This window comes from Empidonax traillii, unplaced genomic scaffold (genome assembly GCF_003031625.1).
Source record: "Empidonax traillii isolate 1590-97213 ecotype Southwest subspecies unplaced genomic scaffold, ASM303162v1 scaffold235:size1242204, whole genome shotgun sequence".
Taxonomy (NCBI): Eukaryota; Metazoa; Chordata; class Aves; order Passeriformes; family Tyrannidae; genus Empidonax; species Empidonax traillii.
Window position 1 is genome coordinate 587,999 of NW_020955428.1, and position 12,941 is coordinate 600,939.

Below are 12,941 nucleotides of genomic sequence, written 5' to 3' on the forward strand. Positions count from 1 at the left end.
GCTTAGGATATGCTAGGATGAAAAGTGACATTTATAGTACTGTAAAGGTGTATTGATCTTGCAGAAATATTTTGGAGGTAGACTTTAACCATGGAATCTGTTCTTCTATAATTTATTGCATGAATATTTAAATCTACATATTATTTTAAACTAATCAGAACTGCAAGTTTTCTGCAATTTTGAACTATTGTCTTTGAGCATTGTGATCATTATTGCACTGTTGCTACTTATGGGAATTATACTGTCAACTCTTAACAGATGAATGTTCGTAGTGATTTTTCCCTGTTTGGCATGCCCTATGATATTCAAAGTTGGTAACCTCTGTCTTGTTCTTGTAGAGCCTGCAGAGTGATCTAGAGGCAGAACAGGTGAAGGTAAACTCCCTAACACGCATGGTTGTCATTGTCGATGAAAGCAGTGGGGAAAGTGCAACAGCTATTCTGGAGGAACAGTTGGAGGTAAAATGGTAGAGCCCTCTTTTTTTAACTGTAGTAACAGGCACTTAAAATCTTGGCGTATAATTGTTGATGTTTTTGTGTTTAAAGACAATTTATACTAGAAAGTAATTTAAATTTTTTTTTATGAATTAATGCTAACTTAAAAAATTATTAAATTAGGTCAAGCTAAAACCTGCAAAAGTGCTTTGGTGACTTTCTAGCTCAACTCCTATTTGCATTCCCAATGACTTAGGCACTTTGTAGTCTATCCATACAGCAGTTTCATAAAATGGGAAGATACATAGCAGAACTCTTATTTCATATAAGTAATTTTTATTAAGAAGTTAAAATCTGATGGGAAAAATATTTAAAGACATTAAAATTATTTATCTAGGGAGCATCATGTGAAGTATTTTCCTGTTTTTATCAGAAGTTAGGACTGTAACCTGAAGTACAGTGAGTGTGGGACATAATTTATTCAAACAGAATTCATGCTACTTTGTTCGCTCCCTTTAAAGTCCATCAGATAGCTTACTGACTTCAGCAAGAGCAGAGCTAAGGCCATAAGTGAATGTTTTTGAAAGTGTAACCTCCAGTTCTGTGCAATACAGTGATAGCAATAACTAACAAGGAGGTAGGTATAATGTAGAAAGAAGTAGTTAATGTAAAGTAGAAATTTTTTTTGAGTATCTGGTTTTGGCGTTTTTTTGTGAGGTTTGTGATCATTCACGAGCGTTTCCTGCTTTTGTAGAGGCTTGCTGAGCGGTGGACAGCAGTTTGTCGTTGGACTGAGGATCGACGGGTCAAGCTGCAAGAAATTCAGCTTTTATGGCAGGAGTTGCTGGAAGAACAGGTAAGTAGCTGTTCAGCTGATGACCAGTTGATTTGTGGAAGGGAAAAAACAAACAACCAAAGAAACCCAAACAACCAAGCCTCTGACTAGGGTGAGAAAAAAAGCCTTGAAAAACTAGACTTAGTTATTGTTTGGATTCCCACTGTTTTTTGAGGAGTAGAATAGCCCTGAAGTGCAAGAGAAATATTTTCTGAAATTTTAAGAAAGTTTATAACACCTTAGAAATTATTTTATAAGGAATCTTGCAAAATGGTCAAGAAGTGTGAATGTCCACGATAGCAAAATGACAGTGACTTCTCTAAGTATCTGGTGGTTTTGTAATTACAGAAATTTTCCTGATTAAGGTATATGTGCTTCCAACATGGATACACGTACACAACTGTGCAATCAACTAATCAATAGATAAGTGTTTTCAAAATGAGTAACATCAAGAATGAAGCATGCAGCTTGTTTCATTTTGCGAGTTCAGGTGAACAGTTGAATTGTCAAGAAGATGGCATTGTGATTGTTCTCTTGCTTTGGTATCATCTATTTTACATATAAAATACTGCTCCAACATAAATTAACTGATGACATAAAAATGTGGTAACACAACTGTGTGTGCTAGGTTTGCATGCCTAATGCTACAGCTTGCTTTGTGTCTCATTTTAAAATAGTTGATGGGTTTTCTCTTTGAAGGTTTAAATGAAATTTTTTTTTCCTTAAATGATGATATTTATTACTATAACCTAGTGTTTAAACAGCTCAGATTGTTTAGACGTTTAAAAGAAGTTGAACAGTGCTGATAAGCTGTTGGTATCAATTGCAGCCTGGTTTCTTTGACAAGGATGTTTTGTCTGTGGTTTTTGGGATTGCTATGTGTTTCTCCCTGACCCCTCCTTTATCTGTTTGTAGTATATTGATAAGCTGAATTTGTAGCTCATGTGACCTTCTTGATATGGACCCAAGGTTAAAATTTTGGTTTTTCCCATGCCAAGTATCTGTTTATATATACTTCCTTGAAATACTGCTGATCACCTGTGTATGTATATCCAGAAAATTGTGTGCTAACATTTTTTGGCAACTCTTGGTCATGGTAACTCTTGAGTTGACAGAGTTACCCCAAAAGGATTCCCCAAAAATCCTTGCTGTTTATGTCGAAGTATGAACTTCAAGTGTTCTTAGTTTTGGTGACTATATGAACATATTTCTGTCCTCTTCTACCCTTATGTTTTTCTGGGGTTAAGTGACCACTCATTGGCTATTACTGTACTGTTAAAAATGTCATCTTCTGTTGGAGTTGCTTTTGTATTCAGCTTTTTTAATTTGTATATAATTATGTTGCTCTGTAAAAGTGAAACAATGGGTGTGTTTAATGTAGAATGTCAGATAGCAAATAATGAGGAAATATGAGTTTGTTTTAGTTGGTTTTTAGCCTATGTTTGCATTCATTGTTCAACTGAATGAGGCATTTATTACTATGAGGTTTGAATTACAGTCCTCTGTCCTCATGAATGATCAAGTGACTTAAAAAAATGACAGTTTGAAACTGTTTAAAAACTGAATACAAACACTTTGTTAACAGAAAAGTAGCTAAAACATTTAAGTACTAGCATTTTCCATTTTGGCCAACCGTATGGAGAGATGAGCCACAGTGATGCATCAGCCTTTTTGTGGCTGCCTAGAAAGCTTTTGGAAACCACAGTTCTTACCACTCAGGAAACAAATTCCTCAATTGGTGCCAGATGCCAAATACTTCTTAGCACTGTGATAATTATGTTTCAGTTTTCTAGGGGGAGTTATCTTTGGCTGCTGACTTAGCAGAAATTTACTGAATACACTGAAGGGTTTTATGCTCCTCTTATGCATAAAATATGTTGGCTGGGATGCCAGCATGATTTTTCCACGGAGTATGTGGTGTTATAATTTTGTTTCTCACAGCCTTATGGCATTTCCACCACCATTGTATTTTCTGTCTGTACGTTTTGCATATTGGTCGACATTGGAAATGTAAACTGCCTTAACCCTTTGGCCCACAAGTTACTGTAGTAAGTTCTGGGACAATGACAAAAATATACAGATAGTCTGAGAAGCCTAGTGGCTTTTGTAAAGTGTGTTGTTCAAAGAACAAAAAGGTCTACCCTGCTGTATGATTTATTTTTAAACACAGAAGAACAGCAGTGCTCCAGTAGCTATGCAGCTGAGAGCTGGGCATTCTAGTCCATGGAAACTGCTGTGCAGCAGCAGCAGTAAGATGTTGCAACGTAACGTATTTTCTGTAAAATCTTTTCTGATACTTGGATGCTAGTTCTTGCTGATGTTACCACAGGAGTTCTATGTGACTGAAGCTAAGTGAGACCCAGGACGGATTTCCTAGAAAAAAAAATGAAAAAAGTTGAATATCCCTGAGTTAGAACTATTCAGAGGAGACCACTCTAGCTTTCAGTAGTTAATGAAATAGTATTTGCTGAAGTTATTTTGCAATTGAAAGTAGGTACCATAGACAGGGAGGTGACTAATTAGTATCTTTGATCAACTGCCTGGACTAAAATATTTTTGAATTACCAGTGGTGTAGCTTCTGTGAGAAAATACTTGTAACAGCTGGGTTGGAGTCATAAAGGAGGAAGGGTGGAAAACAAAAAGTGTACATGCCATTTTGATATATTCTTATATAATTTCTAAGTCCTACGTCAGCTTTATGATGGATGTCTGTTTGCTATAAATAACTTCTGGGGAGATGTGCTCTGATGTATTGAGAAATGATTTTGTTGAAATTGTTTTGCTGGAAAGTATTACTTCATTCCCTAATCTGATATTTTTGTCCCATTTTATCTATTATTAGAGTCAATTGAAATTCCTGCATATAAAGACTGCAGAACTGTGCTTTGAATGCAAAGATCTTAAAGAAAGAGTTGTCAATAGCTGTTGGACAAACTTGATATTTTCTTGTGCTGTTTTTCTTATGATCTGCAGTGCTTATTGAAAGCTTGGTTAACTGAGAAAGAAGAGGCTTTGAGTAAGGTCCAGACAAGCAACTTTAAAGATCAAACAGACCTGAGTGTGAATGTTCGAAAACTAGCAGTGAGTATTACTATCCTGCACTATCCTGTCAAACCTCATAGACTAAATGAATGGCAAATTATCAGTTTGACCCTAATAGGAGCTGTGAATGCATGACACTTTGGAAGCCAGGCAGCATTCTCTCCTGCCACATTCTTTCACATGAATTAAAAAAAAAATCAGTACAACTAATTCCATGGCTGTTCCAGGTTGGTGTGCCAAACTTCGGAACAGCTTTCCTAGATTATTGATGGAGTTTGGATTTTTTTGCAGGCCACCAGTCAGCTGTGTTTTCTGAAGTGTGGGTTTGTAGTGTGGTTAGTTTTTTATTTCTTTGGAGTGTGAACTAATTAATTTGTTACTCAAGATACTGCTGATTGCTCTAGAAGCTGTTTTAAGGATGTGCTCTTTAAAAAGAGTATCTGTTAGGGCTTTTCTTTACACAAGACTCTGGTAGTACATTTTTCACCCCCATCACCTCCCACCCCCCAACACACTTCACCTCCCAGACAGGGAGTTAAAATCTAAAGGGTAGCAGAATACTTGATGTCAGAATACTTTTAATGTTTTCTTTTAATTTCAGATTTTGAAAGAGGACATGGGTATGAAACGTCAAACACTAGACCAGCTGAACGAGCTAGGTCAAGATGTGGCCCAGATCCTTGGGAATGGCAGAGCATCCAGCAAAATTGATCAGGATCAAGAAGAACTAACTCAGAGGTGGGACAGTTTGGTTCAGAAGCTAGAGGATTACTCTAACCAGGTACTTAACAGGGCTTTATTACTTGTTAGCTTTTTAGATGACTGTATGTATGCAAACTTCACTGATACTGTGTCAGCGAAATAGCCCAGGAGAGTTCTTGGCATTAGGCTAGAGAGGTAGGTGAGTGCTTTTTTCACGTGAGGCTGACTTTATCTGCTGACAGATCTGTCTGCATTTTTTGGTCTTCGAAAGCCCAAGTTGTTAACCTGACTAGTACTATTACTCCTTTCTCACGCAGATTAAGCTTCATTTTTCTGATGAGTAAAGCAGGCTTGCCATGTATTATCAATCAATGCAAATGCCTTTAAACATTATAAGAGTGCTGGGACTGGATTAAATCTGATACTAAAAGAAAACAAAGGCAAAACCCAAAACCCAGAATAGATAAATAAATGGGAGTCATACAAGCATTTATGCTCTGTGAGTATGATTTCTCATCTGTTGAAAATAGAGTAGTTGTTTGTTTGATGTGTAACCATGATAACCAAGCTGGATTGTTAAATGTTTATTTTAGTACTTTGAGTGCTTGGTAATGTTTTTATTTAGACAGAACTCCATTGGTTTCTGTGAGAATTTTATTTGACAGTTTTATAACTCGTGCCTCTTTATGTGATATTAATATGTTGTTATGGTGAAAGCCATGGCACTGATTCACGATCCAGTTAGTGTATAGTGAATGAGTTGTGCAGTCTGAGAAGGGGTTTTATTTCTGCCATGTGGCTTTAGTTTGTTCTTTTTTTTGAGTCAAAGCACTAGAGGATGCCAAATTCTGTCTTCATCCTTTCACTCCCCTTAAATATCAAGCAGGTATTTAAAACTTACAGGTTGATTCCTTTGGGTCTTACTTTATAACCCATTAAGGAACATGGAAGGTTTCTATTGACGTGAGTGAGGTTTTAGGTCAAATTCACCATATATCAGCTCCTTATGAGAACTAGGCTTGTTTTTATGAAATATGAGTACAAAATATTGAATTGTGTGTTAATAAACTTCAAGTACCTTGGTTCTGTTTGTGAACAAATTATGAAGAAAAATAGATACAGTGCTTTTTTTGTTGATAATAGTTCACTTTGACTGGCATTAAATTCTAGTTGAACCGAGAGCATTGATGCTTGGTTTCCATCTGTAAAATGAGAACAGTGAAATTTTTCTGTGGAGTGCATCTGTGATAAAGGTGCTTCGTGTCAGCAGGTCATTTGGAGGAGTGAATGAGTGGGCTTTTATGACTGATGAATAAAAGAAACTAAGAAAAAGCAATTCAGCTTGTGTTTCAAATGGTATGTGATCCTTTTCCTAAATTGTTTTGTGTAGGTAACTCAAGCTGTAAGAAGTGTAGGGATGTCACAGGTTTCACAGAAGACTGCTGCAGAAGCAACGCCATTGAAGGAACAGTCCAGACAGGAGTTGCCCCCGCCACCACTCCCAAGGAAGAGGCAAATTCCAGGGGACAGTGAAGCAAAGAAGAAGTAAGTATATGTCACTACCATTTTTGCATGCTCATTAGATACTACACAGACTCTCAGGCTTGGCTTCTGATTCTTCTTTTATGCAAGTGAGCTATACTTAAGTTGCAGTTGTGAGGTTGGGTTTGGGGGTTGGACTAGATGATCTCCAGAGGTCCTTCCAACCTTAACAATTCATGAAGGAAATGTTGTGTGCAGCCTTGTTTTCAGAGCAACAGAAAACCTATAGCTTCCATTAATTTCCAAGGGAAACGGGTATATTTTATTTCTCATAAAAGCAAGTCTTTAGTCCTTTGTACCTCAGCTCCTTTGCTGAAAAGATAGAATTAATTATATTTACTTCCTTTTGTAAAAACATCTTCTCATCTTTGGTTAGAAGGTGTTGTGAAAGTGCCAAGTATTTTGATTTACTATTTATTTACAATCACCATAAATATATGAGAGAAGTGGGAGAAACTGCAGCCAAAAAAGGCACAGAAATCTATTCCATCTCCCTGGTACATAGCAATAAGAATAATATTACAATAATGTCTTCTTTGAGAAGTATTTCTGGGATGGCTGACTGATTTGCATCTGTAGACTCACAGAATGGACTGGAAGGGACCTTAAAGATCATCTCATTCCAACTCCCCTGCTATGATCAGGGGTACCTTTGCCAGACCAGGTTGTTTGGAGCCCCATCCAATCTGACCTGGAACACTTCCAGGCCTGTGGCATGTACAACTTATCTGGGCAGTTTGTTCCAGTGTCTCACCATTGAAGACGATTGCCAGTGTCTCTCATACTGACAAATTTCTTCATTGTATGTGATCTAAATATACTCTTTCAGTTGAAAACATTTGGTCCTTGTGCTATCAATACAATTCCTGATAAAGTCCCTCCCCAATTTGCTTTCAGTACTGGAAAGGTGCTATAAAGTTTCCCTGGAGCCTTCTCTCCTCTAGGCTAACCAATATTTAATAACTTGTGTTGAATTCTCTTTATTAAATAGCATACCTGAAACTAAAGGAATTGTTTCAAGATAAATTAAGGAAGTAAATGCTGTATACTTGACATTTTGCTTTTTGTGATGGGCTGAGAAAATGAGCATTTCTTTGAGGTGTTACTGGTTTAAATCTTCAAGAGGCTGTTTAGGGTGAGGATAGAGGGCTGCATCAAGAGTGGAGGGGTCGTTGTGCCAGGTGATGTGTGTTTGCACAGTGAAAAAGAGTTATCTTCATTTTTTCTGGAGAAGAAATGGAGATTTGGAGAGGTGAGCAACCTGCCCAAACCCTCTCGAGGACACTGGTCAGATCCTCTGAGGCCTGGTGGGGGTGCTGTGTGCATCTGAGTGTCCCAGGGCAGTAAAGCAGTCAGCAACCCACCTGTCTTGTTCTCTGTCTCACGAGCTGTGGAAACAATTTTAGATTTCCAAAGAAAAAGTGATTTATCTGTCATCTATTTTCACTGAGTTCAAACTGCATTAAAGGAAGGATCAGTAAAAATAGTTTAAACTTTCTGATGCTTTTGCGTGATTCCATTTACTTATGTTGAAACCAACAAATGACCAGTAAGTAGAATTTTGCCAGTTATCCCATGAAAACTTTGAGTGAAGGACAGTGACTTTGCATTTATTGGGATGCTGTTATTCCGTGTTAGGATTTACACTGTTTAGTATAACAGTAATATGACCTAACTTGTGATCTGTACAGTGTATCTGTCCTCCTCTTAAGTTCTGTACAGTACTGGTTAATTTGAGAGTTGATTTGGTTTCTTTTGGTGGTGGCAGGTTGAAACTCAGAGGTTTTAGGCTTAAGAAAGTTATTAGGATAGACATGTCCACTGTAGCCAAAAACATTAAGCTATAAGCTAATCTTTAGTCAACTGAGTGTGCAAAAGGGTTTGTCCGCTGTCACTGCCATGAGTGCTTAAGCTGCTAGCTTTGCTTTCAAACTAAATAGTGTTGCATACTTTTATTGAACCTAGAACTGCAGTTCTTATTTGTCTTGTTCCTGAAGTTTAGTTTATTACTTTTGAAATACTTGGCATTGATAGATCTGTTTTGTGACATATTAAAAGAAACAGTTATAGTTTGCATGAAGCTATGTATAAAAAATGAGAAATAAACGCATTCTTAATTTGTTCCCAAAGGCTAATACCATGGGCATAATTTTTATGGTAGTAGGTTTTTGAAAGTCAGTCGCTGCCCTACTTCCTGTGAGTAGCAATATAAGAAGCATAAATTTTGCGTGCAGTTTTTAGGATGTTTTAGGATGGAATAACGTGCTGAACTGTAAGACTTCTGATATTTAAGACAGAATGACTGAATAGGGAAAAAAACACCCCAAAACACAAAAAACCCAAACCACTGTCTGACCTTTTAAACCAGGTTTGATGCTGAAAGTGCGGAGCTCTTGAACTGGATTTCAAGATCAAAATCTGCCATTCAGGCAACAGACATCAAAGAATACAAGAAGATGAGAGAAACTTCAAGCATGAAAGAAAAGTTGAAGGTAAAATGGGGAGATAGACAGTGTTTCAGTGAATAGTATACTCTGTCTAAGCTGGTTGTCAGCTGGGCTGATCCACATGCTTGGAGGGGATTAAGTCCTTTAGTTAAATACTTTCAGAACTGGACGTACATGGAAATCTCTGACCAGCTGGACACATTTTTTTGCCATTGTTGGGTTGAATAATCCACAGGAAATTTTAAAAACGTGTATTACTGTTGTCTACTACTTTGGAGTTCTGAAAAATGTCTGTCCTCAGGATTATTATCTTTTACACTAAGTAACATTTTGGTTTCTTGTTTCACAGTTGGAAATGGTGTTGATTGACACCACTTTTATAATTTTGGCAGAGATAGGCCAGTGGTGTGCTCAGAGACTCTGTGAGTCGTGCTGTGACACTATTCACACACTGTACCACCCAGGGTCCAAAGTAGTGTGTTATTATAATGTTTGGACATGTTTGCTGTATTAACTTTGAAGAAAACCTGATAGTTACAATTTGTGTACAGTATTACTGACCTGCCAGACAGAATACATAATTTTATAGAAACCTGTAGGAGCCATGAAATAGCCATTTTATCTTCTATTCCTTCTGTTTCAGGAATGTATTCTTGACTTTTTTTTTGTCCTTGAGCATGCTTTGTTAATGAAGGCTTACTTGAGCTTTAGCAAGACCTGAAGCTGCTTTTGAATTCAAAAACAATACTTAAAAATACCTATAAGGAATCTTCTTCTTAGTGCTGTAGTACAAAATGGTGCCAGTAGGAATGTTTGGAGTAAGAGCACTGTTGAAAATGAAAACCAAAACAACCCTCCCAATAGTTTATTTATAGATCTTTATGGATGTTTATAAGCCAATTATAAAAAAGCCTCCAAGACGAACACTGGGTTCCCATGAACAGCTGTTTTTAAATTATTGGGCTGTAAGTGGGTAGAACAGTGCACACAAATAAGTGCACGCTTCTGAATTTACTGTAGCAAGGCTAAACCAGAGTAATGACCTTTGACATGAGTTCCAAAAAGATTTTTGTTTGGAGATACTTTGTTGTAATCACAGAGGATATTGAAGTTGTGGCTTTGTGGCCAAGGAATTTATCTTTCCTCAGTGGACATATTCTACCTATTGACTCACACAGCAATATACACCAATATGTATGACTTGAGTGAAGAACTTGTTCCAAGATTTTTAATCTTGATAGTCATATAGAATTTCTTTCACCATATCTTTGTGAAGGAGAGTGAAGCACTAGAGCTTATGAGAGTCTATGGAACAGGTTGTTCCCTTCTACTGGATATCTCAGACTGTAGAGATGAAGGGACTACTAAAAAAAATAAAGATATTTTCTCCACTGGTTTGCATTAAAGAATTACAATTTTTGATCCCAAGTGACTTGTTTCAGCTGTTGTCCCAGTATCTTATTTCACACTGCAGGATCATCAACCCTTTTAACAATATTTTATTCCTGGTGCTGTTGTACCTGCTCTTGCTTGCTTGGTACTTGTGGGCGCTAACTCTTTTTGCACTTGTTTTCTGAACAAACAGAACTAACAGGCATCTCAGAAGGTGATGTATTCAAGAAAATGGGATGTGTTTTGGGTAGTAGTGGGAAAATCCGTGTTACTGAGGGAAAGAGGGAAGTTGGGAAAAATAACCCTCACTGAAACTATTCTTGTGCGTTTCACTTTGAAGGTGATTGAACAAGAAAGAGTTGAAAAAAGCCAAAAGTTAGATGAACTGAAACAAAGTGGACATGTTCTTTTGGATCAAATGGGAAAGGGTAAGCGACTTTTCTGTTTTGTGATTTAATCAGTTGAGTTGCTGCGAAATATTATTGAAATGTTATCTCTAGTTAAACATCACAATATATTCCTTCCCTCTCCCTCTGTTTACTTTCCTTCAGAGCCACTGATCATTGTTCCTGTTACTAGTTAGCTATGTGTTTTGTTTTCATTAAAGCTTACAGAAAAGCATTATTGTTCTTTTTTAATATGCATGTGCTCATTTGCAGTCTTTTAAGAATTATTTTAAGAAATTATTTCTATTTCAGTAACAATGGCAGTTACATGCTTTTGAGGGAAGGAATTGGTTTGATTTCAAGCATAAAGTTTTATAATATAGCTTCTGTAGAGAAGTTGCAACTTTGAAGCCAAATTTAAGCTTGACACATATGTGTGTGTCTTTTATTCATAGTTTTGTCTATTTTTGTAAAAACTGTCAATATGTTTTGATGTTACAGTCACAGTTTGTGGCTCAAAGATGAGAGAAGTCTACATGATTGGGAAAATGATTGATTGTGAATGAAAACACTTATCCGTGGGATCTTATAATTAACTTCCACAAGAGTTGAATCTTAAAGCCTTGCCAAGACCTTGTTTCATAATGACAAAACTCTACCAGTGAAATGTGATCTCCATAAAAGAGATATTCATATAATCTAGAGACAGTCTTTTAGATCTGCTATACACTTGACTTCTGGTGAAGCTGCTATGACTGGTAGACAGACATCTGACAGGATGGTATCACTGTCCTGTGCACTGAGCAGCATTCCTTTTGGAAAATGCTGATTTCCATTGGATTTCTTGACTGTCACATTTTTCCAGCCAGACTTTTCACTAATCTATATATAATAAATATAAAAATAGCCCCAATTTGCCAAGCATCTCCAGTCCTCTCCTCCTAGCGTACTACAGCTGAGACTTTTTATCGGTGGGTGCCATTGCACTGAAGCTGAGGGCTGAAAGCCACTGATTTGACTTGGAGTTTGGGTTGTAAAAATTTTTATCTGTTCATTGTTTCCAAACATGGACAAAAATCCTTCCTTCCTCCCTCTTCTACAAACCCCTTCAGCTTTGATAGGTCATGACTATGAAACCAGTGTCTGTTGACCATAATGAAAAGTGCATAGTTGAAAAGCTGCTTTGCATCAGTCAAAAGTAAGATACAGAAATTGCCCTTTAATTGTTTGTCATCTTAAATGTTGAAATTTATAGAAAAATCCCCCTGGCTGTTGTGACTGGCTGTTGTGTGCATGCTCCTTCTGTGTGGCTGGCTGCAGCTGCTGTGCTGTAGGTGTGCCAAGCAGATGGTCAGTGTGTGAAGCTTGGGCAGGATCCATGGAGCAGGGTCCTCAAGTGCTCTTGTAGAAGCTGGGTGGCTGCCCTAACAAGAGCATTGGGCTCCACTTGTGCTAAAGCAGTGCAGCAAAAAAAAACCCTCCATGTGTCTTTACTCAAAATGGAAGTGGGTTATCTCACTCTTCATTTTACTATTAGCATGGAGATATAGAGCTGAAACAGTGTGAAGTAGTAAGTATAGATTTATAGATCGTGGACTTGGAATCAAAACATTTTGCAAATGTGCACCTATATTTGAAGAGAGGAAGGATTAAATGTCTGCTAATCAAAATGTGTTGCAGTTAATATAGTGATAATTTATATAATCTTTTTAGAAGGACTTCCTACAGTGGATATAAAAGCTATGATGGAGAAAATATTGTCAGCGTGGAAAGATATGGTTCAAAATCTAGAAGAAGCGGCCAGAAAGATAAAGTACCAGGAAGAAATAAATGCTTATTTGAAGGAAATAAATGAACTTGAGAAGACTTTAATTGAGAAGGATGACTGGCTTAAAAATGATGCCTCTTCAGCATCCCAACCCTCATCAGTCCTGAAAGACTTATGTCAGGTAAGTCTGGCAAAACTTGTTAATTTTGATTGGAAGGTGTCAGAAGCACAGGATGCCCCAGAGGAGCTTAGCCTAGTCAGTAAGGCAATTCAGTTTCTAAGGCATGCAGGGCGCCTGATTTGACTGGAAGATTTTGGTACCTGTATATCAGAAGTACTTTAATGTTGTCGCCCTAGTAATGTGGAAGAGCCGTGCTGCAGTAGCTCACTAA

The 12,941-nt window shown here is 37.3% G+C and overlaps 1 protein-coding gene across 1 annotated transcript in view; it reads left to right on the forward strand.

Annotated features, from left to right (window-relative positions):
• Positions 1 to 12,941, forward strand: part of UTRN (utrophin) — a 374,661-nt gene that overhangs the window by 91,715 nt on the left and 270,005 nt on the right. Inside the window, exons 13-20 of the mRNA XM_027888221.1 lie at positions 339 to 458; positions 1,189 to 1,290; positions 4,244 to 4,351; positions 4,914 to 5,093; positions 6,405 to 6,559; positions 8,925 to 9,048; positions 10,736 to 10,823; positions 12,495 to 12,730. Coding sequence (XP_027744022.1) covers positions 339 to 458; positions 1,189 to 1,290; positions 4,244 to 4,351; positions 4,914 to 5,093; positions 6,405 to 6,559; positions 8,925 to 9,048; positions 10,736 to 10,823; positions 12,495 to 12,730 — 1,113 coding nt within the window. The remainder of the gene's footprint in view (positions 1 to 338; positions 459 to 1,188; positions 1,291 to 4,243; positions 4,352 to 4,913; positions 5,094 to 6,404; positions 6,560 to 8,924; positions 9,049 to 10,735; positions 10,824 to 12,494; positions 12,731 to 12,941) is intronic.